The following is a 27,565-nucleotide window of genomic DNA, read 5'->3' as shown; positions in this document are numbered from 1 at the left end:
TCGATAAAAGTCTATTCTTGGATCCTAATACAACGTTGAATCTTGAGATGATTTGTTCGGAGCATGAATTCACTAGGTGGAATGCGATGAATAGGTAAGAGATTGAAAGAAAACAGAGCTAAGAAGTTAAATTTATTTGCCTTTATTGCACGAGGAAAGTTGTATGACAAGAATAACAAAATAAACACGAAATGAAACCACAATCGGGAACATAAACTAAACTAGATAAATCGAGTACGCAGGCCCTGCAAATTTATTTTCCAAAGCAAAGTAAACAATACAAACCTAACCAACAAAATCAAACATAACTTAATGGATTAAGTTAATGGAATAGTTCCCAAAGACAACCACGCCTCTGAAGGGTACAATCACAGTAGTTCATTCAGCAAAATATGAGCAATTCATTCGAAGAAAATAAAAGCGAAATAACCAATTCCATTTCATAAGAGTATTATAATCCGTAGTTCACCATACAAAGCGAAACAACAAATTCCATAGGTTCATTCATACGGAGAAAATGAGAGCACATATAACCGTTGCATTACAGATAGTCCACCAAACAAATCAGTACGTCCACAAAACAAAGCAAAAAAAAAAACTGCCATCTTGTAAAACAACATTACACACATCGCAATAAAAAGCCCGAGCCATTTTGGATATTACAGAACAGGACGCCTTGGACATGGGCATTGGAGAAAATATCATGTAGTTGATCCCAATTAAATGGGACTTAAGACTTGGTGCATGTACCACCAAACGAATCGACCAACTGTCATGAGAAAGAAGAACACAAAACCGCAATACCATCACCTAGCACAAGGAGACTAGAAGACTCAAGCTCCACTGCACATAAAAGGAGGGCAGAACAGACATAAGATAGCGAGCAATTCATATCGGCAACCTGTGAAAAATAGGACTACAAAGGACAGCCAAATTAGGAAAGTAGATGAATCAAAAACTACATTAATGTGTAGATTTTGATCAGCAAAGGTGATCAACAAATTATAACGGCATTCACAGGATGCATTAGTGTTGTTTCGTATTGTATTTGCGCACAGAATATTATGTCTCATTGTATCTATGTTGATTATTTTCGTCATATCAGAGGTCCGTGTTTGGGTACATGTGAATTTCAAATGATATGAAGAGGTTTGAAAATCAACTTCCGCCAAAATGTGAGAGCTTTAGCTATAAAGGGGCTTGTGAAATTAAAGGGGAAAGTCGATAGGATGCAGGAAAGAGAAATTTTATTCGGATCCTTGTATATCTAGAAGAGAGAAACTCTGCCGTGAACAAGTTTTTCGGGGCATCGTGCAATCGCAGTCGTCTGTTCCCGCAATTAGAATTGGTTTTCAGTTTTGATCGGTAACAATTAATTCTTACCGGTCAAAATTGGTTTTCAATCTAAACCATCCAAAAACACTTTGGACGCACACGATTGAGCACTGTAAATAACTATTCACAACTCCGTCGTTAATTTTTTTTTCTCTATCTAGCATATCCTTCTTATGAAGGATTCTAGTTTTATTATACAGCTATTTCATTTCCATCCTCAAAAGACCTCAAACTCAAGTGTGGGGAATATAAAATAATAGGTAAAGTTGCTCTATTGTGATCTTGAGGTCACGGGTTAGAGTCGTGAAAATAGTTTCTTTGCTTGCAGGTGTAAGACTGCGTACATTAACCCTCGTGCACTGGCAAAATTTTTTTGAGAGAGAGAGAGAACGCATTACGCTAAGTCTCTTTGCTCTCGAAACTGAAAACCCTAAATCTATGAGCATGCAAAATCTTGTCAGTATAGGGCACAGTATTACAAAAGAACTCAGAGAATATACCGGTCATTAATTAATCATCAATTTCAATATTAGGTACGTGGGCGATCTTCGGCCAATCCTCTCCTCCTTCACGATATCTGCTGGTGTTGAGCCTACACCGGTAAATCCACAAATACTGTAGCTCAGTGAGGCGTTGCATCCCTCCTGGCAGGGACGCAACCTTATCACAAAAAACTATTTCAAGCGATTGAAGTGATAGGAGATTTGGGAGGACGGACTCTGATGGTGAAGTAAAGTTCTCACAGCCTACAATCATCAAATGAGTGAGCGTAGCAGTAGCATCCAGAAGCCCCTTGGGCAAATTCACCAACCTTGGGAGATGAACTAATCTCAAATTCTTAAGACTTATAAGCCCCTTTAAATCATCATCATCCTCCGATAAATTAAGACTTTCACACCTACGAATATCCAAACGCTCGAGGGAAATGAGGTGCCTAAAGCCAGCTGGCAATGAAACCAGCTTAGAACAGCTCTGTAAGACCAAATCCCGAAGGCAAGAGAGATGTTCTATCCCTTCACCCAAAGTCTCCAAATTGTCACACTCGTAAAAGTACAACGTCCGGAGAGAAGTCAACCTACCGATTCCTTGTTTTGGCAGACACGTCAATGTTGTTGTCAAGCCCAAAAACCGCAGGCTAGTTAGTTTCCAGAAATCTTCGGGCAATCGAGACACATTTGACTCGGAGAGATCCAAGTACTGCAAGTTTAATAGCATGCAAAGCGAGTTTGGGAGATTGGCAGGTGCATTTATGCTGATGTACCTTAACAACTTCAATTCCCCTATATTTTCTGGCAAGTCAAGGCCTTCTAGTACACGTAAGCTTTTAAAACTTGCAATTGCTGGTTCAAAAGGTGATCTAACCGTACGCTCTCTATTGCTTGGGTAGACTATCGTCCGCAACTTCTCGGCTTCCATCAAAGGTCTTGAAAACGAGCAATATGTATTCAAACCAAATGATACGTGTCGAACCGTCTCAGGAATTGCCTCGGTAATAGGCCTTCTAATTGTCAAGAATTCATTACCTGCCACATATTGTGCAAGGTCATGAACAAGATCATGCATTTTGTATGCCTCCCTTTCAGCTGGATTAAAAGAGCCCGTATACTCTGGTTCAAGAAAGGACCTCCTTACAAGCTCGAGAATATATCCTTCCCCTATATATTCTAATTCATTTTCCGTGTCCACACATTGGACAAACCCTAGGGCCATCCAAACATAAATCAACTTCTTTCCATAAATGATTTCATCTTTCTCAAACAATGAACAATATGCAAAGCAGTATTTTAAATATGACGGCATTTGGTCATAACTCAACTTCAATATCGGTAAGATATCATTCTCCTTTTGTACAATGGCCCACATCTCATTGTCCCTCACGAACAACCAATCCCGTTCATTTGTTTTTGAAAACAAAAATGCTCCTAAGGTCCTCGCTGCAAGAGGTACACCTCCACACTTTTTAACAATTTCCTTACCGATGTTGACTAGGTTCGGATGCTTATTCTCATCCCCTTCTTTAAATGCCCACTTCACCAATATATCTAAGCAGTCCTTGTTAGAAAGACCTCTAAGTTCATATTGTCCCACGCTGCTGGTTCTGACAATTGAAGCAACCATCTTACTGCGTGTGGTTACAACAATTCTACTTCCTCTAGCTTGTGTTATTAACAAATCCTCCAATTTTTTCCACTCTACACGGTCCTCATTCCAGACGTCGTCGAGAAAAAGAAGAAACTTATCTCCTCGCAACACATTTCTAACTTGGTTTTGCAACTGCTCAAGCCCTTCGTTACTATAACTAGCGTCCCCATTGGGATTGCCCGCTTGCAATAATTTAATTAGGATTCTTCTGACATCAAAATCATTAGAGATACAGACCCACATTCTTTTGGTGAAATGTTTCTGAATCCTATCGTCATTGTATACAATTGTGCGAGTGTGGTCTTCCCCAGACCTCCCATTCCCACTATGGGAATGATGGCCACATTCTCCCTATAACCAGAGGACAATAACAACCTTACTAATTTTTCTTTGTCAGCATCTCTTCCAATAACTGTCACAGAATTCACAAAGGAGGAGGTTTCTTCCCTTCTATTGATCTGAATTGGCCTTTCTACAAGTTTCACAACAAACTTAAAAGCATTCATCTGCAAAACAATTTCATCTAGCCCCGTCCCAATATCCCTTATCTTACAACCCACGACATATCGAAATACAAGTGGATTTGAGCTTGTAAAGAAGTAGTATACCTTCGTCATCAAGCTTTCCACTTGCCCTCTCTTGGTCTCAGTTACAACCTCATCCAACAAGTCTTCAGCATCGTAAAGTATGAGCTTGATCCTTTCTAGCCATTCTTTCACAGCACGGTTGCTCATCTCCTGCTCTTGTGCATCTAGAAGAACATTTTTGATGGTGGAGATATTGGTCTCCATCTTTCTCAGCTCCCCTTTGACATCGGATGGTAATCCAATGTGTTGAATTGCATAAGACCCCAAACTCGATAAAACATTTGCTGCCATATCTGTTAGAATTGTTTCTGCCATATTATCCTGGCTACTACGGATGTGGAAGGTAACTTGGCAAAGACAATTGAACTGAGGGAAATTGGAATATGCTCTGTCTCGAAATAATTTCAAGGGAAAGCACAAGGAAACTGCCGGCCCTTAGATGTCAACTTTGCGTGCCGTGCAAAGTTAAAAGATTATAAAATAAAATATTCTACTTGTAAGAATGTTGTCACACCCCAAAATGAGAAGTGACCAGCCATGAACCACAAGATCAAAGCTCGTAGAACATGGAGCCTAAAATGAAAATTTTATAAAAACTCCCAAGAAGGGATCCATCAATTAGTCAACCTTTTTATTTATTTAGAACATCCCTAACAAATAAATTCCATAAAAAGAATGTGGCACAAACATCCCATGAACAAAATAAAATCCAGCGATCCAACAGTAATAAAAGAATCCAGATATCTGACAATATCTGACAAAATGTTTCAATGCGGAAGCGATGAAATAAAACACTAAGTTAGGATGAGACACTCTAAAGAGGTCAACAAACAGAATCCCCGAGATGCCGCCAGAGTCCTTACCTAACTTTCCAACTTGCCTGAAAAAAAAGTTGGAATAAATCCGTCAGCTGGTGAGCTCAGTGAGTAGTAAATCATGTATAATAATACAGTTCTAAAACATGGCTAAAAATAAATTTTCACGTTAACATATTTTGGCATACGAAGGTGTGCATCAAACCAACAAATAAAGCCATAAATCATTTACAAATAAGTCTCAATGGTGATCACAAACCAATCTCCAACAACAATGGGGAACCACAATCAATATTGATAGAACCAAAATGCCAGTGAATAAATGTCTCATAATTGGATCTAATATCGTATCTTTGAGTCTCCACGAGTAGGCAGCCCATGGAACTTTTCCCGAAGAACGACCCGGCAAAAGAAAGCCGTTGAGCATTAGAGTCACCGGCCTAATCCGGTCTCTTCTCTAATGGCCAGAGTCACCTGCACACAGAGGATTAATTTCCCCGGACTTTCCAAAATATGTTCCCAACAATATCCACAAAGTTCTCACCAAAAAGATTTATTCAAACAATAAAAGATTTCACCAAATGTTTTCCCGCATGCCGATTTAAGTAACCAAATAAACAGTTACGGGTTTTCAATTTCAATCGTAAAACCTTTTAAACAATAATTTAAGGGACACAGGGAAGTTCGAAAATACGTAACATGTTTAACCACTCACTTGGATCCAAAAGTAATGCAAGTCGAACCACGCAAACGAGCCTAACCTGAACAAGGCATCATATAGTAATATTATCACCAATTGTATATACATCGATAATGAAACTAGCTAGGGAACAATGTATCAATAGACCACCCAAACCCCAATCTAGGTAACTAATACTCAGTACCAACACGAAACTTCAAAGCCCAAATTGATTTTCAATTCCAACAATATTTCTCCCATGTAGCCACCAGTTTCCCTTCCAAAATTCACTTGTCCACACATAACATATGTAAACAACACATGTCCGTACAAGTTACAATATAAAATCAAGACCCATTGTCATGATTCCTTTCACCACTGTTGTTAGCAAAGTCACAGCCCCAGACCATGGCCAATATTATTCACGCCACAACCGCCATGCACACAACTCGATCGACACACAGAGCCACTCATTATGCACAACCCACGACAGCACCTGCACACCCTCATCTCCCGTGCGCGCTCTCTCTCTCTCTCCAAAATACAAATTAAATAATTAAATTAACTCAATATCAGTATTTAATCCATGCACCCCATTGCTATGTGAAAAGGTCGATTAACATAACGAGAGAGATGGAGTGTACTATCACCTCAAGAGAACTCCAAGAAAACCCTCCTTCCAAGTTCGGCTGTTGCTCTTTCTCAAAAGTCAGATCACGTTCTCTAGATCACGTTCTCTCTACTTCTTTTCCCAAATAAAATCCTACATCGTGAAAATATCTCCTAATTTTTTAAAACTACCCACTACTCCCTATATTATAGCTAATTAGTTAATTAGAATTAGATAAAACGTAACATTATTTATAAAATTACAATCTGGTACCACTATTTTACTTAAAATCAATCTCATATTCCAAAGATTACAAAAGTGTCAATAATACCCATAGTGCGTACAAAATAATTAATTAGGACCCAACCAATATACTCAATTAATAAATGGCAATGTAATTAATTAAATAAATGAAAATTCGAGACCGTAACAAATGTACACCAATGACAGCCAAAATACCTAATAAAAAAGTACAAAAAGTATTTTATCTATCCATTTTTCCTCCCACCCTACACCAATCTATCTATCATATTCTCTCCATTCATTAAATATCGTAAAATAGTAACACACGAGAGAGAACGATAGGTATGAAAGAGAAACATATCATTTCAGAGTTCTATACAAATGATTTGATCCGTTCATTAATTCTAAATAATAGTTTAAGTAATATAGTAAAGAATTAACTCAATCGAAAATTCGAAGTATTTGATCCGATCTGATCTTTATATTTTTCATTCAGAATACAAGATCCCAAATTCAAAATGAATTTTGAACAAAAATTAGACAATTATGTGTCAGCCGGGATCCCTTGGTCTAAGCCGCAGATATTGTAGGGCTTGTCGAGAAGAATATTTATTGAAAGAATTATCTTGATTGGACATCGATACGTATCAAAATGGAAAAAAATGATTTGTTTTATAATTTTTTTAATAGATATTCTTTTCAAATAGTCCTACGATATCTGCGGTTTAGATCAAGGGGATATCGGACACATAATTGTCCAACTTTTTTTCAAAATTTAGGATTAATTAATCCAAAAATTACAACAAACAACTACACAAGAGTTACAAAAAGTAAGTTGTAGTAATAAAAAAATACTGACGACAAAAAATACAATGTGAACTCACCGTTACATTTTTTGTGCACCTCCTGTTTTTTTAATTTTTCCGGCAATCTTAACGTTGTATTTGAAACTTGTGGAAGGTGGCAAAAAAGAAATGAAAAGAAAATGGGAGACAAATTGTACTGTTATTTTTTTTATTTTCTCTCCTCTCTTTTCTCCAAACCAAACAATGGAAGAGAAAGTTTTTAATATTCCTCTCCTTTCTTTTGCTTTTCAGAAGTTCCAAACAAACCCAAGCGTTCTCGATTTTTAGTACTCAAACAAATATAAAATGGCTGGAGCCCAATAAAGGATATAGAGTACTCAAACAAATATAAAATGGCTGGAGCCCAATAAAGGACTATATGTAGAGATCCGTATTTAATTTATTTAATTTTTAATGTTTATGATTGAGGGAAATGGAAAATGTGGAATATTAGTGTTTATGTGATTTGGGGCTAAAGTGATAGGATTAATTGTGAAAGGGTGTAAAGCCTGATTTGTGAATATGTGAGTATATGAGGGTGAGAGAGTAGAGAATCATTTTTCTCTCATCTCCCTCTCCCGACTCTCCTCCCTTTCTCGGCTCTCTCCTCCTCTCTTGCTCTCTCTTCAAATTTCACCCAAACAACACAAAACCCACTCAAAACAACCTTCAATCCTTCACCCTCTATGCGTATTGTGGTCCGTATTTCGCTGGTTGGAGCTCGGTGGTGTCGTATTGCACTCAGTTCGATTTTCAGAAGCTAGGGCTCGTGTCTCTTGTGGGTTTCGTTCTTTGGCCTCGAGGTAGGGATTCTACCTCTCAATATATGTGATAGAAGTGTTTTCCCTGCCTAAAATCATGTCCTTGGTTGTTGTTGTTGTTGATGTCGTCGAAATCTGCAGAATATTTGTTCGAACATCCATATGTATCGATACTGAGCATATCAGTATCGATACCGGCTTCTCTGGAGCATTTTAAGCCTCTGTTGTATCGATACTGAAATTCTCCGTATCTATACAACAGAGCTTAAGGCCAGATTTTGATATTTTGTTTCAAACTCCATTATTTTTATCCCCGATCATTTCTAACTTGTTCTAAATATCACAAAATCACTCCATAACATTGTTAATCGTATTCATTGAGTTCGTTGTGTGTCCTTTGTATCCCTTGTCCTTGTTAGATAAATTTTGACATTGATTAATACATGAACTTCGATTGAATTGAATTGAATTGAAATGACACGTTATGAGAACATGAGACGCTTGAATCCTTGTTGACACAATGATGAACATTCAGGACCCATCGATGGGTGGGTGCCTGGCAGGGGGTATCGGGATCCCTTAATTGGCCCGACAGGAGCAAAAGCACATATTGGTTACATTCAGAACCTACCGATAGGTATGGTGCCTTGCAGGGGGTATCGGGATCCCTTAATTGGCTCGGCAGGAGCTTCGGCTTATGACACATAATGTGAAGCGATATTGGACATATGGAAAGTTGAAACGGTTTAAGGTTGAGGTGCATACCAAATTTCGTATCGAGTATGTTGGATTGTGAAACCTTTAGTTATTGCCTATCTTGCGGTCGACATCCTATTCTTATCTTGAGTTTGTTTCTGCATTTTCTCTTGCATATAATGTTAATATAGAATTTTCTACTGGGTTGGTGTAACTCAAGCCTATTATCATTTCAGGTACCAACAGAGGGCTATAGCTTCTTGCATGCTTGGGAGTGCTTGGATGTGGAAAGTTCTTTTGAAAGCTAACATTTGAGAAGTTATTTGTCCATATTTGTAAATCTCTTTTTGGAAGATGTATTGGTAACTTAAGTGATAATTCTTTTGATTACGGGATATTTGTAAACTCTTAACTTTCATGATATTTGATGTTTATGTCGAATTGAGGCCGTTGAGCCAAAGATGTAATATTTTGGGAATAACTGAATGATGGAAGTGTGATTATGGGAATGAGAATGCTACATTATTTTGGTTATCGTACGGATTATGACGAAGTTTTATTTATGAAAATCATTTATATTTATGTTGAAAATCGAGGGCGTGACACTATATTTGGTTCATGATGTTAAAAATAGGTAGTCTTTTTTGGATTGAAAAAATTGAAACATATAAGGTCCCAAGTAGAGTTCCCACGTAAATTTTAGATCGACTTACCGTTGTGCATTAAGATTTAATCCTTTAATTGTATGGCGTACCAATTTCAGCTTTCCTGAATATAAATGGCTAAGTATTAGCCTATTAGGAACCTCGAACTCCATTTTCAAGATGAATAATTTAACACGATGAGTAGTCCGAATATATACAGGGTGTAGTAAGACAAAAAAAAAACAGAGAGGGTATTACTAATACCTATTGACTTTTTAAAAAAATTAAGGCAAGGCAAATATAGAATATAGCAGATGATGATTGTTTCTGACCTTTGGCTCATAATAAAAAATTAAACGGCTGAGAATGTGATAATGAGAGGCAAGGGTCCGGAGCACTATCGTGATAACTCTATTCAACAAGATTAACAAAGGCGAGATCAGCTTAATTACTTCTCCACTGTCATATCATCACCTGATTTATAGTATATAGAGTACGATGAGTAAATCATTCAAAAAAAATTTACTTGTCAATGGGGATTTTGATATCTGATTAGCTTGACTTTCGTTCCCCATACAGTGCTCAATAACCTTTGTAACCTGAAAGGATTAGATCACAATCACAAAGTTTCAATGGAGCAAACAATCTTTTACATGTACTTGTCATCAAATTTTTGGTGATCGATCATTTAAAATTCTTCTAAGAAATTTTTGAACAAAGTTTCACTTGGTCAGCTGCCTGAAGATTTTTGCAAACTAATTAGCCTTCGGTTCTTAACGGTGAATTGAGGTCTTTGGGTGATGGTATACAAAACCTCACTTGCCTCCGGGAATTGGTCATATGGGGCTGTCCAAAACAGGCTTCTTTCCCGGCTGGCGTTAGACACCTCACGTCCCTCGAGCATTTAGAAAAATCGTTACTGTAAAAATCTTGAACTCTCAAAAAGTGTATGATTTGAAAGGGCTGAAAAGCTTGGAGAAGTTAGTACTAATTGGTCTCCCTGAGTTGGCGAGTTTGCCCAAGGGGCTTAACGATTCTGCTGATACACTGAATTAAACACTTGCATCTCTCACCTTGTAAGAACCTGACTACCTTATCAGAGTCCGTCCTCCCAAATCTCGGATCACTTCAAGTACTTGAAATCCGCCATTGTCATAATTGTATGTCGCTACCACAAGGGATGCAACGTCTCGCTGCACTACGGCGTTTGTGTATTGTGGACTGCTCCCGTTTGAGTAGAAGATGTGAAGAAGGGATAGGAGAGGATTGGCCTAAGATTGCGCATGTCCCTGACAGTTGTATCCAACAGAGTTATCATATGCAGGTACCTTCTCTACCTGCCTTATCAAAATGCTTCTATTGATTTATTCCTAATGTGAAAAGTCTGTTTCGCACATATATATAAATAAGAGAATGCTAGTGGAGGAATTACCAAAGGTCGTGTTGCCGAATCAAATGAAAAGAGTACTGCAATTCAGGGGCTAGAATAGGGAGCAACAAAATATTTACTGCTAATAGTGCAGGTCGTATTTCATAAAATTTTCTCAATTATTAGACAGAAAAAAAGTCATTCTATTAGGCCTACGCTTGTATTCCGCAGGGATCATTGTCGATATCCTAAGCTTGTTGCATTACAGGGACCATTGTTGGACCAGGCTTTTAGAGACAAGGATTGAGTTACCATCAGTGTCAGAATTTTCTGCATTTCGCTTGCGTTTTCAGGGGTGCGGTTGTCTTTTAAGATTACTTATACATAGTCTTTCAGTTTCTCTTTGGTTAATTTTTTTCACCTTCTTTCGCTTTGGAAAATAAACGTGCAGGTCATCGCTTGGTTCGTCTTCAAAAGATGAAAGACTTATTACGGTGGATACCTAGGCACCCACAGATGATGAAGAATGTGTGGGAGATTTCATCACGTGGAAATCAAGTGTGACTCAATTCCAAAGAGATGAGCAAAGCTTCCATATCGACTTTTGGAGCTCTTCGAATAGAACCCAACTCAATGCTATACATGCATGAATCTTTAGTAATTTTCTCTTCCCCTCTATAAATACCTCTGTAAAATAAGCCATTCTAATAAGCATATGAGAGAGAAACTAATTAAGAGGAGTTATGGGCATACATTTGGAGTTTGGGTGAGTGAATTACTCGTGGTTACAGAGCCAAAATGATATGTAACATCCTTTCATTTTTAGATCCTGCAGAACATGTTGGGATACAATTTTGGCGTTTAAATATTCGGATATCTTTTGTTTTTCATTAGAAGTAAAGGATTATGTACCCCTTTCTTGCAAACAAAATGGTTTTTTGGCATGGCCAATTACTACGTCTATTATGGGCAGGGATGGAACTAAGGTTTTACCCTAGCAGTAGCGAAATGTATACTAAAAAAATAAAAAGATACGTTACAATATTAATAGTCAATGGCTTTAAAAACAATTAAAATAACAGAACATAAACTATAATAAATGATGTTTGTCATTTGCACATGGAGTATGAAAAAAGACTAACTTTAATTTTGGGTATCGATAATGCCACTCCTCAAATTTATAATCTCACTTTCCATATCTCTATATGGATTTTCCAAATTGATATCCACACTCCCTTTGGGATTGACATTATAAATTTGGGAAGTGGCATTATGGGAAGTGGCATTATAATTATATTCCCTTAATTTTTTAGGGTTAGAATGTGGAGTTTTTTTTCTTCTTAATTACACATCATCATTTATATTATTTCACTTTGGCCTATTGCAACACTTGAAAAATGCGAGGAAAGGTTAGTGGTTAATGGTAGTTTTTGTTGCGTAGCTTTGAGTTAACTTTAATCCGATTGGCTTCAATTGAAGCCTCTGAATGTGTTCATGGACCAGATACAAGACTGTTTTTGCAGATAAAATTTCAGAGTTCAGAAGGGCATGCTGTGAGCTTTTTGGTCACAAGGTATTCATCTCTACTCTCTTGTTGGTTCTCCTATAACTGTCTCAACTCTCAAGTCTATTGTTATTGGTTACATAGATAAGGTCCTACTTTCAAAATTATGAGGTCTTACTTTTTTTCTCCAAAATCCCTGGTTGATCTGATAATGGGGAGTGCAGAGAGAGGGACCCAAAATCACAGTGTGTGCTCTTAGAATCTTGATTCTTAAAATAAATTCTCAGAATATGCCAGCTAAGAAATGCTTAATAGGAGGTTTTGCTTCCTAATACCAAATTTATGGGCAAATAAAGTCATGTAATCTCGAAGTTTTTCCCCTTCCTGTCTATTTTTCTCATATGATACAGTCTTGGAAATCGTAGATTGAAAAATAATAACTTTTGCAGATTGTGATGGATACAGTTCTTCTGGTCTTGTGTCTTCAAACAAACCATGATATTGTCATGCTTCATAATCTTTTAGATGGCCATTAAAAATTGATTTCTTGGCTTTCTCATTGAGATAAAGAGCCTCTTCCTTCTTCACTTTCCTTTTGATAACACGGTATCCTACCCAATGGATCTACTAATCCGAGGGACAATCCTACCGTCCGCTAGAGTGGACTCCAATTTAAGCCGGGGCTTTAAGCCCCCTATGGACTGACGACACAGGAATTGATAGCAGCTGGTACTTAATCTATTCCATAATTAATTTTATCTAGAACCTGTTTCATTATATACTAATTTTCTTTTTCCATCTAATAGGTAAATGATTACACCTCTCAACTTGAGATATCCCGTCAGGTATGGATCAAAATCTTCCACAATTTTACTTTAAAATGTTCCTCTACGAACTGGCATAGCTACCCTTCTCCAGCCTCTGGAGTTAATTAAGCTGGTTCAGTGAAAGTTTCCACCGGTGTAACTGGCTAATAGTAATCGATAATACTGTGGTGCAAACTGTATTCACTAATGATGTCCGATGATAGATAGTTGGTCAGCTACCTATCCAACAAAATTAATGAATTACGAGAGGAGTCGAATGGTTGTGTTTGATTCAAATGGGTTAGAGCATATTAACCATTGGTGCCATTAGCTGTGTTTTCCTTGGAGTTGGAGTGGTTGTCTAGAAGAAGGTACGAGGTATTTTTCCCCGGTGGCCTAGATTATGGTCTAATTGAAGCAAAAGATGATATGTACAGTGTGGTGGGAATATGATGCGATCCAAATGGTTCTGTGTCATTGAAAGGTGCTGAAGTTTCTAGACAGTTGTTGCAGTCCAACTTATAATGTTAGCATGACACAAGTTAGTGTGGGAGATAATGTCCCTGATATTAGTTTCAGTGCAATCTTCGACTCCGGTACCTCATTCACATACTTAAACGACTGCTATCCTGCAGTTCAATTCCCAGGCCCAAGAAAACGACATCCATCTGATTACAGGATCCTTTTGCGTATTGCTATGATCTAATATCAATTCGAATCAATCGTTACCTTGTTTTTTATGAACTTGTTTTGAAACCATCAAGGGCTGATTCTTTCCATCGTGCAGTTCGTCCGGTAGCAACAATTTCTACCGAGGTATAATTTCACTTTCTCCTCACAAACAAATAGGATTCCATTTACTTGTGGTTTATTATCCTATTGCCTTTCGGGATATACTGAAATGCTTGATCACTATTCTTAGGGTGAAGGTAACTTATACTGCTTGGCTATCATCAAAAGTGGAGACATAAATATCATTGGACTTAAGTGTCTAGATCTGGTTAAGTATTACATTGCATATTCCCAGTACTTGAGTGAAATTTTGTCTCCATTTATGTATGTTTCTGCGCTGTTGGAATTTCTCTTCTACGGGTTGGTGTGACATACTTCTATTTCACAAAGGGCATGCTGGATCATGCATCTACGTGTATGTTATGCATAGAAGGGGAAACGGGGGTGGGGTTGGTTAGGATGTTGGGAAAAGAAAGAATGAATCTTTCCGCTTCCCACTTCAGGATTTCTGAGCTTGTACAATCTAAGCTGAGTGGTCTTCTGTTCCATATGCAATTGAACTGTGAGTTTATTAGTGTGTTTAGGCTTTACCACGACTTTTTCTTCATAACACAAACTGAAGTTTTATTGTTGAAAATGTTTCCGTATTTTTCTATATAATTTTGCTTAAACCATGAAATTGCTTGTGGCTCCTTTTGCTTTTCAGCCCTTTATTGAATGGAACCTCTTGCTTTGGCTGTGCCTCATGTATGTCTCTCATGTCAGCTTTTTGTCAAAATTTAGTGGAAGTGGAGTCAGTAAACCTACCGATGCAATTTCTGTGGGTCCAACCCAGCTCCATTTCATGGCATTTCAAGCTTGGCTCGTGAGCTATTCAAACAAAAATCAATCTGGAGAGCACAATTTCTGCTATGCTCATGCAAAAAACTAACCATTGATTTGGAAGGAATTGAAATGATGTGTCACCGTGCTCACCTTTTTAAACACCAAATTTGCATTGAGCTGGAAAGAAAGCTCCAATCTCTAGCAACACTGGAAGATTTAGCTGTTGTATCAAGGCTAAAGTTCCATTCTTATTAATTTTCTTAACGTATGAGTCTCTTATGTATGTCTGTATTTCACAATTAGCGTATTGTACATGAGACTTGTATCACATTTGCTGGATGGTGTTGTCTTCGATTCTCACTACTTGGTAGGTCCTTATATCCATAATTTCTCCCAGATTGGGCTATTGCTGCAGAAAATGAGAAATAGGTAGATATAAGTCATTTTTTGGTTATATGTGGATTACCCCATGTTGCATATAGTCATGCAAACACACAGGCTAACGGTTGCATAATAGACACAACTACAAGAAAAGTGAGAGTTGACACAGCTTTGTCACTGGCTACCAAAATGGTGGAGACCATAGTGCCTCTGAATGTAGATTTACAGGTGATAGAAACTAAGTTAAAGCACCAAAAAAGTTGGTTTACGTTAGCTGTTTGATATTTTCTTTGTAGATATACTTGTTTAAGATTACCTTTTAAAGATAACCTAATGGGTTAGTGGGCCTTTCATTGATTCTGGTAGGGTTGCTGTGGAACTATCAACAGTGGAAGTAAGATGTAAAAATCTGCGAGTGGAAGCAAAGTGCAAAGTGTGTGGTGGTTTGTGGCAAGCCGCTCCCTCCTCTATGGAATTCACTGAAAAGCTTTGATTTTGTAAGTATCTAATTTCGCTCCTATGCTCAAACAGAGCACAAGAATTCAGAATTTTGTATACTTGCGCCACTTCCTGCAACTTCTGTGGCAGTAAAATAACTTCTTTTGGGCGCCTATGAAAATCTCTTCATAATTTGATGCCTTACTCGTCCACTTTTTTGCCTGTACTTCCGAGACTACCACTGCTTGCAGCTTGCAGAACTAAAAAGGCATAGTTAACTGAGAAATGCACAACTCCCTTCAAAACCAATATGAGATATGGAATCATCACATCGTAAGTAATTATGTTAATTATGCTCTACGTTCAGACCTTAATACGCTACAAGCATTATGCTCTTGTGTTAGGAGATGATTCGACTGCTGACTTGCTCTTCTGAGAAGTGTCAGATCATTGCAAAAAATTACTGTAACATAATTACTCCTAAAATAGCACTTTAATATTTCACTACTACCACCACTGCGAGAACCCAAAAAACTTGCAGACCAAAAATCAACTAATGAGCACGCGAAAACGTGCAGAGCACGTGCATTACACTAGTATATAATAAAAAATAAAGAAAAAAAACTTAACAGTGGCGAGATTATATAAGTTGGGGATAAAAAAAATTTAGGATTCTTACCAGCCGGCCATGTTTTGTCTTCCTTTACCCGTACAATCCCACCGAGTGTCAAGCTCATTCCAAGCTCATTCCGCATTAGCCCCATTTTAAGTGAAGTACCGAAAATACCCCACCTCACTTAGGACACGTACAACTGCTGATCTTCGTCGTCCTTGGCAGTCGGCAGTCTGCGAAGCCATGACCTGCGCCAACCGCTGGGCGGCGGCCTTGGCGGCAATGTTCTCTGTCCACTGGACGGTGGAGACGTCGTTCGGTAGCCGTGAGTTGGGGTCCAACAGCGACTGGTCCCACAAGATTCGTTTGTGCTGCCGGAGACGACGATCTTGTGTTGCTCGAAGTCGCGAAGGTAAACATGGGGTAGAAACGAGTTCAAAAACCCAGATCTGGTCCCACAGGACTCGTTTTGGGTTTACAAATTGCCCCGTTCGGCTAAATAAACCACTTTGGCTTATTTTTTATCTTTATTCAAATTTTTTTCGTATTTGTTAGTTTCTCGTCAATTTTTTGGGAATTATTGCATCATCATAACGAGAGGAATCTAAAAAGTAAAAAATTATGATCGAAATCCAATTTTTTTTGAATAAAGACGAAAAAATTGGCTTATTGGTTTATTTTTGTCTTTATTAAAAAAAAAATTAGATTTCGATGAAATTTTTAGATTTCTCTCATCATGATGATGCAATAATCCCCAAAAAATTGACGAGAAACTAATAAATATGAAAAAAATTTGAATAAGAACAAAAAATAAGCCAAAGTGACTTATTTAGCCGAATGGGGTATCACAGGTTAATGGTGCATATATGTATGTATATAGATACATATACACATACATATACAGTGGAAAACGATGAAATAAGTAACCGTATATATACATACGTAAATACATAGATGATGATGTTTGTTCGAGTCTTCGAGATGCTTTACTGAATGGGAAAACGTTGAGTGGCGTGATTCTGGAGTTAGATGTGTAAATTGTGTAATTTGAGAGTTGTGAATTGTGCAGAGGGTGGGATTTCTGGATTTAGGGGTGTGAATTTGTAGATCGGGTTATTTTGGGGTGTAAATTCTGCAAATAGGTGTGAATTGTCTTTTTTTCAAAGATGTGAATTATGTGCATGTGAAAGTGCAAATAGGTGTGAATTCTGCAAAGGAGTGTGAATTCTGTAATGGAAAGTGAATGGGGGTGTTGGGACTCTTGCATAGAGGTGTGAATTCTGCAAAGAGATGTGAATTCTACAAAGAGATGTGAATTCTTGGGGTGTGAATTTTCGAATGTGTGATTAGAGGTGTGAATTCTGCAAAGAGATTTGAATTCTACAAAGAGATGTGAATTCTTGGGGTGTGAATTTTGAGAGGGGTGAATTTTCGAATGTGTGAATTTTCGGAGATGTGAATCATTGGGGTATGAAAAGTGATAGGGGCAAAATAATAAAAGCATCTTTAAAAAGGATCTAGATGGTATAACACTTTAAAAAAGGGTTTGCATGGAATTCCATGTAAAATTTGGGACCGACCTGAAATTTCCCGAAAAAATTTCACATATAATAATTATATTTTTTAAAATTTTTGTCTTGGCAACCGCCGCTACTAGATCTTGTAGATGGAGGAGCTGAGCAAGCTCAACCATTGAGCTGACCCACTGCTTGGTAACATTAGAAGAGCTTTAAGTTGAGAACTTGAGAGTTTCTGTTGAAAGACTCATACAATATTTCCTGGTAAATTAGGGGGACAACCTACGTTTTACGGTAAAAATATTCACCAAAGTATCCTCTATGAAGATTGAAGAGCTTTTATCATTTATTCCTAAGTAAAACACATAGCAGAAATTTATAGAAGTTGTACCTCACGTTGATAAAAGTCTATTCTTGGATCCTAATACGACGTTGAATCTTAAGATGATTTGTTCGGAGCATGAATTCACTCAGTGGAATGCGATGAACAAGTAAAAGATCGAAAGAAAACAGGGCGAAAGAAGCTAAATTTATTTGTTTTTATTGCATGAGGAAAGTTGTATGACCAGAATAACAAAATAAACACGAAATGAAACCACAAACGGGAACATAAACTGAACTAGATGAACCGAGTACGCACGACCTGCAAATTTATTTTCTGAAGCAAAGTTAACAATACAAAGCTAACCAACAAAATCAAACATAACTTGGAAAGTCAATAACTTGGTAAGTTAATGGAATAGTTCCAAAGAGAACCACGCCACTGAAGGTACATTCACAACAGATGGATCCTTCAACAAAATATAAGCAATTCATTCGAAGAAAATAAAAGTGAAATAACCATTCCATTACACAAGAGTATTATAATCCGTAGTTCACCAAACAAAGCAAAATAACCAATTACATAGGTTCATTCATAGAGAGAAAATGAAAGCACATATAACCGTTGCATTATAGATAGTCCACCAATCAAATCAGTACGTCCACAAAATAAATCAAAAAAAAAAACAACTGCCATCTTGTAGAACAGCATTACATACGTTGCAGTAAAAGGCCCTAGGCATTTTCGATATTATGGAACATGAAGCCTTGGACAGGAGCATTGGAGAAAAAATCATGTGGTTGATCCCAATTAAATGAGACTTAAGACTCGGTGCATGTACCACCAAACGAATCGACCAACTGTCATGAGAATGAAAAACGCAGAACCGCAATACCATCACCCAGCACACCAGCACCAAGCACAAGGAAGCCAGAAGACTCAAGCTCCACTACATGTGAAAGGAGGGCAAAACAGACATAAGATAGTGAGCAATTCATATCGGCAACCTGTGAAAAAATGAATAATAGGACTATAAAGGACAACCAAATTAGGAAAGTAGATGAACCAAAAACTACATTAATGCGTAGATTTTGATCACCAAATTATAACGGTATTCACCGGATGCATTAGTGTTGTTTTGTATTATATGTGTGCGAGGAATATTATGTCGCATCGTATCTATGTTGATTATTTTCTCCATATCAAAGGTCTGTCTGTGTTTGGGTACATGTGAATTTCAAATGAAGATCGAGGTTTGAAAATCAACTTCTGCCAAAATGTGAGCGCTTTAGCTAGAAAGGGGCTTGCATATGAACTTTTAGGGGAAAATCGATTGGAAGTACGAATGAGAAATTTTATTTGGGATCCTTGTTTATCTAAGATCCTTGTGAGAGCTTTAGCTGGCGTTCAGCTAAGCTTCTTGGATTTTTTCTTGGTTTATCCTCATTCAAATTGTTTTCGCGTTTGTCAATTGTGCGCCTCACTATTTTGGTTTTCCAATTCGTCTCGTAAGATGAATTGGAATAGTAAAAAATTATAACTTTTGCCCAAATATTTATTGAAATATCCAAGATAGAGCCTGAATCTATGAGCATGCAAAATCTGCAGTTTATGTGTGTTTGGAGAGAGAGAGAGAGAGCATTACGCTAAGTCTCTTTGCTCTCCAAACTGAAAACCCTAAATCTATGAGCATGCAAAATCTATAGGGCACAGGATTACAAAAGAACTCAGAGAATATACCTGTGATCATAAATGAAATTTAATATTAGTTACGTGGGCGATCTTTGGCCAGTCTTCTCCTCCTTTACGATATCTGCTGTTGTTGAGCCTGCACCGGTAAATCCACAAATCCTGTAGCTCAGTGAGGCGTTGCATCCCTTCTGGCAGGGACGCAACCTGACGACAAAACTCTATTGTAAGTGATTGAAGAGATAGGAGATTTGGGAGGACGGACTCTGATGGTGAAGTAAAGTTCTCACAGCCTCCAATTTCCAAACGAGTGAGTGTAGCAGCAGCATCCAAAAGCCCCTTGGGCAAATTCACCAGCCCTGGGAGATACCTTAATTCCAATTTCTTAAGACTTCTAAGCCCCTTTAAATCATCATCCTCCGATAAATTAAGGCTTTCACAACCATCAATATCCAAACACTCAAGGGAAGTGAGGTGCCTAAAGCCAGCTGGCAATGAAATAAGATTAGAACATCTCCGTAAGACCAAATCCCGAAGGCAAGAGAGATGTTCTATCCCTTCACCCAAAGACTCCAAATTGAAACAATTGTAAAAGAACAACGTCCGGAGAGAAGTTAACCTACCGATTCCTTGTTTTGGCAGACGCGTCAATGATGTCGTCAATGCCAAAAACCGCAGGCTAATTAGTTTGCAGAAATCTTCAGGCAATCGATACACATTTGACTCAGAGAGATCCAAGTACTGCAAGTTTAATAGCATGCAAAGCGAGTTTGGGAGATCGGCTGATGCATTTGTGCTTATGTACCTTAACAACTTCAATTTCCCTATATTTTCTGGCAAGCCAAGTCCTTCTAGTACACGTAAGCTTCTAAAACTTGCGATTGCTGGTTCAACAGGTGATCTAAACCTGCGCCATCTATTGCTTGGGTAGACTATCGTCCGCAACTTCTCGGCTTCCATCAAAGGTCTTCGAAACGAGCAATCTGTATTCAAATCAAATGATACGTGCCGAACCGTCTCAGGAATTGCCTCGGTAATAGAACCTTTAATCGTCAAGAATTCATTACCCGCCACATATTGTGCAAGGTCATGAACAAGATCATGCATTTTGTATCTCTCCCTTTTAACTGGATTAAAAGAGTCTATTGTATAATCTCGTTCAAGAAAGGACCTCCTTACAAGCTCAAGAATATATCCTTCACCTATATCTTCTAATTCATCTTTTGTGCCCATATTTTGGACAAACCCTAGGGCCATCCAAGCATGAATCAACTTCGTTCCAAAAATGATTTCATCTTTCTCAAACAATGAAAAATACGCAAAGCAGTGTCTTAAATATGACGGCATTTGGTTATAACTCAACCTCAATATCGGTAAGATATCATTCTCCTTTTGTACAATAGCCCACATCTGATTATCCCTCACGAACAACCAATCCTGTTCATTTGTTTTTGAAAACAAAAATGCTCCTAAGGTCCTTGCTGCAAGAGGTACACCTCCACACTTTTTAACAATTTCCTTACCGATGTTGACTAGGTTCGGATGCTTACTCTCATCCCCTTCTTTAAATGCGCACTTCACCAATATATCCAAGCATTCATTGTTAGAAAGACCTCTAAGTTCATATGGTTCCACGGTTCTGGTTTTGACAATTGAAGCAACCATCTTACTGCGTGTGGTTACAACAATTCTACTTCCTCTGGCTTGTGTTATCAACAAATCCTCCAATTTTTTCCACTCTACACGTTCCTCAGTCCAGACATCGTCCAGAAAAAGGATAAACTTATCTTCTGGTGTACTTGCTCTTAACAGATTTCTAACTCGGTATTGCAACTGCTCAAGTCCTTCGCTACTATAACGAGTGTCCCTATCAGGATAACCCGCTTGCAATAATTTAATTAGGATTGTTTTGAAATCAAAATCATTAGAGATACAGACCCACAATCTTTTGGTGAAATGTTTCTGAATCCTATCGTCATTGTATACCAATTGTGCAAATGTGGTCTTCCCCAGACCTCCCATTCCCACTATGGGAATGATGGCAACATTCTCTTCATCACCAGAGGACAATAACAACCTTACTAATTTTTCTTTGTCGGCATCTCTTCCAATAACCGTCACAGTATTCACAAAGGAGGAGGTTTCTTCCCTTCTATTGATTTGAATTGGCCTTTCAACAAGTTTCACAACAAACTTAAAAGCATTCATCTGCAAAACAATTTCATCCAGCCTCTTCCCAATATCCCTTATCTTACAACCCATGACATATCGAAATACAAGTGGATTTGAGCTTATAAAGAAGTGGTATACCTTTCTCATCAAGCTTTCCACTTGCCTTCTCTTGGTCTCAGTTGCAACCTCATCCAACAAGTCTTCAGCATCGTAAAGTATGAGCTTGAGCCTTTCTAGCCATCCTTTCACAGCACGGTTGCTCATCTGCCGCTCTTCTGCATCTAGAAGAACATCTTTGATGGTGGAGATATTGGTCTCCATCTTTCTCAGCTCCACTTTGACATCGGATGGTAATCCAATGTGTTGAATCGCATAAGACCCCAAACTCGATAAAACATTAGCTGCAGCACCTGTTAGAATTGCTTCTGCCATATTTTTCCCTGGCTACTAGGGATGTGGAAGGTAACTTGGCAAAGAGAATTGAGCAGATGGAAATTGGAATATGCTCTGTCTTTAAATAATTTCATGGGAAATCACAAGGAGACTGCCCTTGACTTGGAAGTCTACTTTGCGTTAACGTCCAAAGTTTAATACTAGTGTAAAGGACAAAAAAAAAAGGGCTCTACTTGTAAGGTGGAAAGATTGGTTACGTGGAGGGTTTTCCTTCAAATTTTTTGTGCATTCATCATTGGAGGCTCTTGTGTTGATTCTTCGAACTTTTTTTTTTGGGTAGGTTGCTGCTTCTAGCTTTTCACCAGAAAATGGGAAATTCGATTTTCAATTTTAAAGTAAATGTGGGCTGGAACTCGGAGGCATATTTAGCTTAGCTTAAACATTAACGGCATTCCAGAGTTATGCTACTTATATTTTTTAGTTTGGGTATTTTTTTCGTCTTTGTAGATTTATTCATCTTTTCTATTTTTTTAAATTCACATTTTTTTTAAAATTAATCACTGGTCTCGAAAAAAGAAATCTAAAAAGTAAATATCATGACCTAAATAAAAAAAATTACTGTACTAAAGACGAAAAAATACCAAACAACTACTAGTATTTTTTGTCTACATTGTTGTCCTATATGATTTTTTTTCAATTTCGGCCCACGTCTTCATGCTTTTTCGATTCCATTCATCGAGACGATCAATTAATCCAAAAATTAGAACGAACTACACAAGAGTACAAAAAGTAAGTTGTAGTAAAAAAATACTGAAGAAAAAATATAGCATGAACTCACCCATACAATTTCGGTGCACCTCTCATTTTTTTTATTTTTTTCGGCAATCTTAACGTTGTGTTGTGTTTGTAACTTGAGGAAAGCAGCAAACAAGAAAACAAAAGAAAATGGGAGACAAATGGTAGTGTGAACTATACTAAATTTTTTTATTTTCTCTCCTCTTTTTTCTCCAAACCAAACAATGGAAGAGAATTATTTTAATTTTCCTCTCCTAAGTGTTCTCGATTTATCAGTACTCAAACAAATATAAAATGGTTAGAGCCCAATAAAGGCTATATTTGGTTTCCAATTGTTAAAAATAGGTATTAAAACATGGTCCTAAGTGGAGTTCCCAGGTAAATTTTCAGCTTACCGCTATGAATGTAAGATTTTATCCTCTAATTGTATGGTGTACCAATTTCAGCTTTCCTGAATATACAAGGCTCAAGTATTAAGAATCGAATTCAATTTTTAAGATGAATAATTTAACACGATGAGTAGTCCGAATATATACACGATGGGTAATGCTGATGGCAATATTTTTTGGTTAATACAGAAATTAACAAAATAATTTAAGCATTTTTATTTTCCTATAAAGAAATTTGAGTACGTAATAATAGTGTCAAATGCATGATGTCTTATGCCCGCTGAATTTATGCTGGAAATAACATCTTGACTTGGAACATAAACTTATGAAACGGGCACAAAACATTATGCTATGCTATGGCCATTACCATTGAGCTAGCTAGAAGCTTTCTACGAGTGAAAATTTTGTTGAGCAAACTATGCTCTACCAAAAGGTAAAAGAGAATACTATTCCGTCCGTCCCAATTTGTTAGTCTATTTCGGGAGTTCGTGTCTCTTTTACATTGATTAAATCATTTGATTTACAAATTATGTGATTTTAAAAGCTTTGGTTGAATGCAACGAAGGACCAATTAAACGATGTTATCAATTTTTTAACCGATTAGAATGCAATGAAGGACCAATTTTAAGTAGTTACCTATATATCTGTGCTGTACATGAGGCAAAACATGAAGAAGCAAAAATGAAAGTGGGGGGAAGTATCTCTTTTTTTTTATTTTTTTGATCCAAGGGGGAAGTATCTCTCGATGCTCTTTTTTCCAATGCTCAGTACTAGCTATTCTGTGATCCACAAGAAAAAAGCATTTGGCTGTCTATCTTTTCCAAGACAAATTTTGAAGCCTTTTGAATTTGATGAAGATACCTGGAAAGTTTGAGCTGAAGAATTCAATGGAATCCAAAGGTGGTTGGGTCAATAATAGACGGGTTTAAATAGGCTGGGTCAAATACAGGTTCAGTTATACCCAAATTCGACCCGACCCATTTTCCCTTCATGGCTCATTTTTTTTCCCTCGTCAAAAAAAGATGAGTAATGCTAGAGGTGGCGATCCTAACCCATATTTTTGAACCCACCTAAATCCGCCCATTTATAAACCAACCCAATCCGTCCATATTGTATAGTATTTACATAAGTTTATATGGGTTAAAAATGAGTTCAATATGGATTAAAAGTAAAAGACCCAAACTTGGGTTTGGAAATTAAATTTCCCGAAAGCTGGACTCTCTTCTTTCGTCTTCTTAGTCTTCAATATTAGGCCCGAGAGCTGATGTCTACCTCCCCGATCCACTAGACTATCTTCTTTTGGAAAATCACTGCATTTTCGGAATTTTTTAAATTAAAGCTAGTATAAATACTGGAGATAATATTAGAAAAATTATTCATTGTCCGATAATATTGTAGTTGTTAAAAAATATATTAAAATCAAATGTATTTATAAGATCGTACGTTGAATTTGGAATTTTTGCGGCATTACATGGGGTATTGTTCATTGGTCATTGAACAAGTGTTGGCCGAATTGAAAGAAAGAATGTAACGCTCCTAATTTTGGGAACGTTAAATAGACAGTTTCATTGAAAAAACTGTCTAGCTCGATATTACATCAAATCTCCATGAAACCAGCTCCTTGGCTCCAAAAGCTTCCAAGGTGTAGAGTTCACCATGTTTATCTATAAGGTCTGACACATTATACTAGGGGTGGCAAATTGAACCCAGACCCATTAACAAATCCAGACCCATCAACTAGAAAATAGACCCAACCCAACTCATTTATTAGTTGGGTAAAAATGGGTTCAAACCCAGCTAATCCATTATTAGTAGGGTCATAATTGGGCATTAATTGGGTTAACTTAAATGACCCAATGGGCAATGAAAATAACCCACCAAATTCCATCTCTTAATTTCTCTCATGGTAGTCCCGCAAAGGGTTTGGATTAAAAAATTGACTTATTTTTTGTCCTTATTCAAATTTTTTTTGCATTTTTTTTGTTTTATGTTATATTTTTGTGACTTATTAATTTGTTTTGATAAGAGGAATCGGAAAAGTAAAAAAATTTGATCGAAACTTATAATTTTTTGAATAAAGACAAAAAAAAATCAATAAGACAAAAAGAATTACGTATTCTCGTCTTTTTGAAAAAATTTATGAGTTTTGATCATTTTTTTTTTTACTTTTCTAATTATGCGATCACAATTTATAGTATATATGTAATTGGGTTAATGGGCGGGTCGGGTTTGCTTTAAAATAAATGGGTCGGGTTGGGTATGGGTAATTAGACTCATAGTTAATGGGTCTAAATGGGTCAATGACCCATTAAAGACCCAACCCACTAACAACTTACCCAATTTGACCCAAACTCGCCCGTTTTCCACCCCTACATTATACCAGTGTCGCCACCAATATAATATGTCAGGGTCACCAAAGGTAACACCATGAGCTACAAAAGCTTAATAGAATAATCTATACCCATTGACCCTTAACTTACAAACATTCGAACATAAAAATAACGATTTTCACATAGTACATGCATATGACACATCCACATTCACTATTCACTATCGTTAGTGTCCATGTTTTATGAGTTTCTCCTACCTGTCATTTCGTAAAACGTGTCCATTTTTTTTGTACCAAATTAACATTTCCAAAGTCATTATTTTACACACCCAACCTCGATTCCGCCACGCCGATCTCCCGAGTATCCTCACAATGGTTCCGCCATGCCGGGTTCCCATTGGCACACAAAACTTTGCATTGGCTCCTCTCCGCGGATAACCAAGCTACACAACCAACCTCGGTTCCGCCGCGCCGGTCTTCCGAGTATCCTCACAATGGTTCCGCCGTGCCGGGTTCCCGTTGGCACACAAACACCCACACATCACACAATGGGCTACCATGTCCGGCCACATTGCAGTTTCCTTTTTCAAATACATTTTTCCATTAACCATACCCTATGTGTCATGTTTCTACTTCTTCAATTTTCGTGTCTCGTTTCATACATCGACTCCGCGGTAGAACTTTTCACACACATAATCATAATTCTTTCTTTATAATCTTGAAACTAAATTAGCAAGATCATCCTATTCTATATTACTAATCATGCTTAAATCACTTTTTAAAGTATAACGCCATATATACGGACGCCTTTGGAGTAAAAATCACTTATGCTTTATCACACCACAAGTAATACAAGCAATTCATGTATGCATGCTCATAACCATCTTAAAGATCAAATACGAATACTTCTATCAACGATAAAGTCATATCTTTCGAAAACCGTTCTGTCCTTCATTTTTGGCAAGTTCTAATTAACATATGTTTATTGAAGTAAAAGTTAATTTTTCAACATGTTCATACCACCATTAGCAAAACAAGTTCACTAACTATCATACAATCCAAACATTATAAGTACTCCCTCCGTCCCTATTTTATAGTCCAGTATTTCATTTTGGGCTGTCCCTTAATAAGTGTCCATTTTGTAAAGTTAGTGGGTAAAAGTTGGTGAATTTTTCATTTTGCCCCTAAAAGTAAATTCCATTTTGAAAAGTTAGTGAGTAAAAGTATAATGATGATGGGTAAGTAGGGAAAATGGAGGAAAAAATTGATGTGAAAGGTATAATGATGATGTCTTTTTAATAAGTTGGAGTTACGAAGCAGGACACTTAAAAAGGGACGGAGGGAGTAATAGATAATTTTATATACTTAGAGGAAACGATTAAGGAAAACTCTATATTATACTTTGAACTAGAGAGTAAAGACATCCTATTTTTCAACATACGATTTTACACTATACGTGGAGTTAGTGAACAATGGATTCTACATTTCTTCTTAGCGGTAGTGACGACTACGAAAAGTAAGTTGACGATCGGGCGAAGTAACTTCCTACGGTATGCTTCCGGGAGCTTCGAAAGAGAAATGTTTCTCTCGAAACTATTTTATGACTAAAACTACTAAACTTTATGGATCGAAAGGGTGAGGTTCTTGAAGAATTTTAGGAAGAACTTCGAGAATAAGGAAAAACTAAGTAAGAACAAGTAAGAACACAAGTTTTCTTAGAGAGAGAAGTTGGAGGATGAAGGTTTGAGTTGAATGGTGTGTGGGATGTGCTATTTATAGCAAAATTTGGCTCCCTCTCTCTCCTCCCATGGCCGGCTCTCTCTCTCTCTCTCTCTCTCTCTCTCTCTCTCTCTCTCTCTCTCTCTCTCTCTCTCTCTCTCTTTCTCTCGAGTGTGTGCTTGTGTATTGTTCACTCCAACAAACTACCTTATAGC

At 37.4% G+C, this 27,565-nt stretch overlaps 2 protein-coding genes across 7 annotated transcripts; both read right to left on the bottom strand.

Annotated features, from left to right (window-relative positions):
• Window positions 1–415: 415 nt before the first annotated feature.
• Window positions 416–4,434, bottom strand: LOC131318646 (disease resistance protein RGA2-like). Of its 2 annotated transcripts, none has more exons than XM_058348560.1 (2): window positions 1,836–4,434; window positions 416–916 (listed from the first exon to the last, which is right to left on the bottom strand). In XM_058348560.1, the coding sequence occupies exon 1, from the start codon at window positions 3,718–3,720 to the stop codon at window positions 1,846–1,848; it is 1,875 nt and encodes a 624-aa protein (XP_058204543.1). In that variant the 5' UTR covers window positions 3,721–4,434; the 3' UTR covers window positions 416–916; window positions 1,836–1,845. The 2 variants fall into 2 exon arrangements, with proteins under 2 accessions (XP_058204543.1, XP_058204545.1); XM_058348562.1 differs by having other exon boundaries at window positions 416–843.
• On the bottom strand, window positions 416–22,308 carry LOC131318642 (disease resistance protein RGA2-like). 5 transcript variants are annotated; one of them, XR_009197761.1, is made up of 3 exons: window positions 19,605–22,308; window positions 18,552–18,813; window positions 416–598 (listed from the first exon to the last, which is right to left on the bottom strand). XR_009197761.1 is itself a non-coding variant. In XM_058348553.1 (3 exons), exon 1 carries the CDS (start codon window positions 22,155–22,157, stop codon window positions 19,611–19,613), a length of 2,547 nt encoding a protein of 848 aa, XP_058204536.1. In that variant the 5' UTR covers window positions 22,158–22,308; the 3' UTR covers window positions 416–884; window positions 18,853–18,871; window positions 19,605–19,610. The 5 variants fall into 5 exon arrangements, 3 of the variants coding, with proteins under 3 accessions (XP_058204536.1, XP_058204537.1, XP_058204535.1); XR_009197760.1 differs by having other exon boundaries at window positions 18,555–18,813; XM_058348553.1 differs by lacking the exon at window positions 18,552–18,813 and adding an exon at window positions 18,853–18,871 and having other exon boundaries at window positions 416–884.
• Between the last annotated feature and the right edge of the window lie 5,257 nt (window positions 22,309–27,565).

This window comes from Rhododendron vialii, chromosome 3a (genome assembly GCF_030253575.1).
Source record: "Rhododendron vialii isolate Sample 1 chromosome 3a, ASM3025357v1".
NCBI classification, from domain to species: domain Eukaryota; kingdom Viridiplantae; phylum Streptophyta; class Magnoliopsida; order Ericales; family Ericaceae; genus Rhododendron; species Rhododendron vialii.
This window is presented reverse-complemented; position numbering and strand designations above follow the sequence as displayed.